The sequence below is a fragment of the Patella vulgata genome, chromosome 6 (assembly GCF_932274485.2).
Source record: "Patella vulgata chromosome 6, xgPatVulg1.2, whole genome shotgun sequence".
Taxonomy (NCBI): Eukaryota; Metazoa; Mollusca; class Gastropoda; family Patellidae; genus Patella; species Patella vulgata.
Window position 1 is genome coordinate 40,947,304 of NC_065884.2, and position 2,482 is coordinate 40,949,785.

General features: G+C 35.3%; 1 protein-coding gene across 1 annotated transcript; it reads left to right on the plus strand.

The window, feature by feature from the left end:
* The first annotated feature begins 876 nt into the window (after positions 1 to 876).
* On the plus strand, positions 877 to 2,157 carry LOC126823282 (protein ABHD15). The gene has a single exon (XM_050552021.2). It carries the CDS (start codon positions 948 to 950, stop codon positions 2,124 to 2,126), a length of 1,179 nt encoding a protein of 392 aa, XP_050407978.2. The 5' UTR covers positions 877 to 947; the 3' UTR covers positions 2,127 to 2,157.
* Positions 2,158 to 2,482: the final 325 nt, after the last annotated feature.

Here is a 2,482-nt window from a genome sequence, read left to right on the forward strand (position 1 = left end):
AGAAATTGGGACATCTATGCATTGCACATTTCAGCTGTTGAATTAGAGCATCTTTAAATCTATAGATAACAATCAATTCAAAACCCGGAGTTGATATCACAACCAAAGGAAATGGAATGGAGGGTTATGGCAATATTTACATTCTTGAGAACGGAAACAGTTCTAGAATAATTCAGCTTTCGGCGTAAAAGAAAATTTATGTGTTATCGGTTTCTATTATCCTACAAATGTGTCGGTATTCCCTTTCCTGTATTAAATTATGATAATAAAACATCAGCTTTTACGCTTCTTATATAAAGCCTTGGGTATTTAATCGAAGTCCATGCATCAAGCTAATGGAATGATATGTAGACAAGTATAATGCAAATGAACAAGAATTCTAATGTAATAAGGCCATTTTGTGTATTATGTTATGATGTTGTTGAAGTCACCAAGACTATATCATAAGAATGGAGTTTTGTTTTTTCTTTCTACAAGCGTTTATGATGTAGATGACGATAATCGAAACTAACATTTTGCACTCAGGAACATTTTATTTGAAAACAGCTCTATAATTTTCTATTTATTACGCAACATTGTTTGAAAGTTTACCAACTGGATAGATAATTCTGAATTAATATTGGTGTATTGATAGATATTGTTTTAAGCTATCGATTAAAATTCAAAGATCCAAATGTTTCAATTACTGGCATTTAATTTTAATGTCTGGTATTTCCTTTGCATTTTCATTACTTTTTTAAGACACAGGCGATGGATATTATACATAAAACACTAAAAATTGCATTTGCTTTCTAATCTATTTATCTTTTGTGCATGATTCATTGTACGTGATTAAATAAAACTATACTTATTTTCTTTCAGGTGGGCGAGAAAGCATTTTGGAACTAGAGAAAGATGGCTTTAAGACTCCGGCAATCCTGTTTGTAACAGAAAGTATAAGTAGCGGGATGTTGTCTCTTTATTCAATTTTAGCAGTGCCTTTCGTAATGGCTGTGATTGGGTCCATCATCCTAAGCCTTGTGATGTGCATTCATGATTTTTTCAAAACACGCAACTACCTCCCTAAACTTCACTTTCGGGAATCAACGTTGACTTGTCATCTTTTGAAAAAGTGTAATTTGCAAGCTCGACCATTTGCACCACCTTTCTGGTTGCGGAATGCTCACGTTCAGACGATTCTCGCAGCTATTATGCCTAAAACGGAAGTGAACTTTGATCGCGAGTACTTGCAAATGCGAGATAAAGGAATTGTGGCATTGGATTGGGTTGTTAGTGTGCAACCTAAGATCAAAAAGAAAAGCACCATCTTATTAATTATACCAGGAATTACCGCAGATGCTTTAAGCGTTGGTGCTCTTTGTCATTGTGCTAATCAAAAAGGACTAAAAACCGTCGTGTTCAACAGACGAGGCCACGGGGGCAGTGTATTAACGACTCCTAAATTGCAAAGCCCTGGCGATCCAGCTGACTTAAGACAAGTTGTGAAATATATAAAACTGAAATATCTAAAGGCAAAAATAGCCGCCGTAGCCTACGGCACTGGTTGTGGATTATTAATATCATATCTGGGGGAGTTCGGCTCTTCCTCTTTAGTGGCTGTTGGCGTATGTATTTCGCCGTGTTACGATGTGTCTGAACGTTTCGCCAACTCGATGTATAGTATTTATGATTACGTTTTCTTATTTAGATTAAAAGCAATATTGTGTAATCACTCCAAGGCATTATCAAGTGTGATTGACATGAAAATAGCAATGCAATCCTCGTCCTTTCAGGAATATGACGCTTCTGTGTATTGCAAGTTATATGGCTATGACAATATGGAGGAATATTGGGATAGAAACAACCCTATTCGTGACGTAGACGATATATCAGTACCTGTTTTGTGTATAAACAGTTTAGATGACCCGTTTAACTCTGAAAGTGACATTCCCTATGAACTGTTTAAATATTATCCTAATTTTCTATTGGTTGCAACTGAGCGTGGCGGCCATTGTGGATTTTTAGAAGGATTGCCGCCTAGCTCATGGGCTGATAAATTGTGCTTGGACTATATCGACGCTGTTCTAGAATTCACTATCAAAGGATATACTCACAATAATAGGGGGGCTGTAAGATCAACTATTTAAAAGAAACACGAGTTTCTTTAATTTTTTAAAACGAAAACATATATTTCGATTACAATTTACATACTTTTCACATACTTTTAACCTGATCGTATTGATTTGAAATTTGTCCGAATATAATATTTAATGTTTATTGTATTTTATATTTCTGTGTTCAATATTGATACGATGAAGGTCATGGTAAAACTCTGGGACGTTTTTTGTCGCGTCTTGTTTAGGCTGCATGTAAAAACAATTTCTGTTAATTTAAAAATTGGTGTCTCAGATTTTTGGGGGGTATACCACCTAATTATTTCATTATGCATATCTTAATGCAAAGCAATCTACCCCACCCCACCCCATTTCCAAGACTGATAAAG

What these genes read in the sequence shown, in the direction of transcription:
- LOC126823282 (XM_050552021.2), top strand. Translation starts at nt 948, where the DNA reads ATGTTGTCTCTTTATTCAATTTTAGCAGTGCCTTTCGTAATGGCTGTG.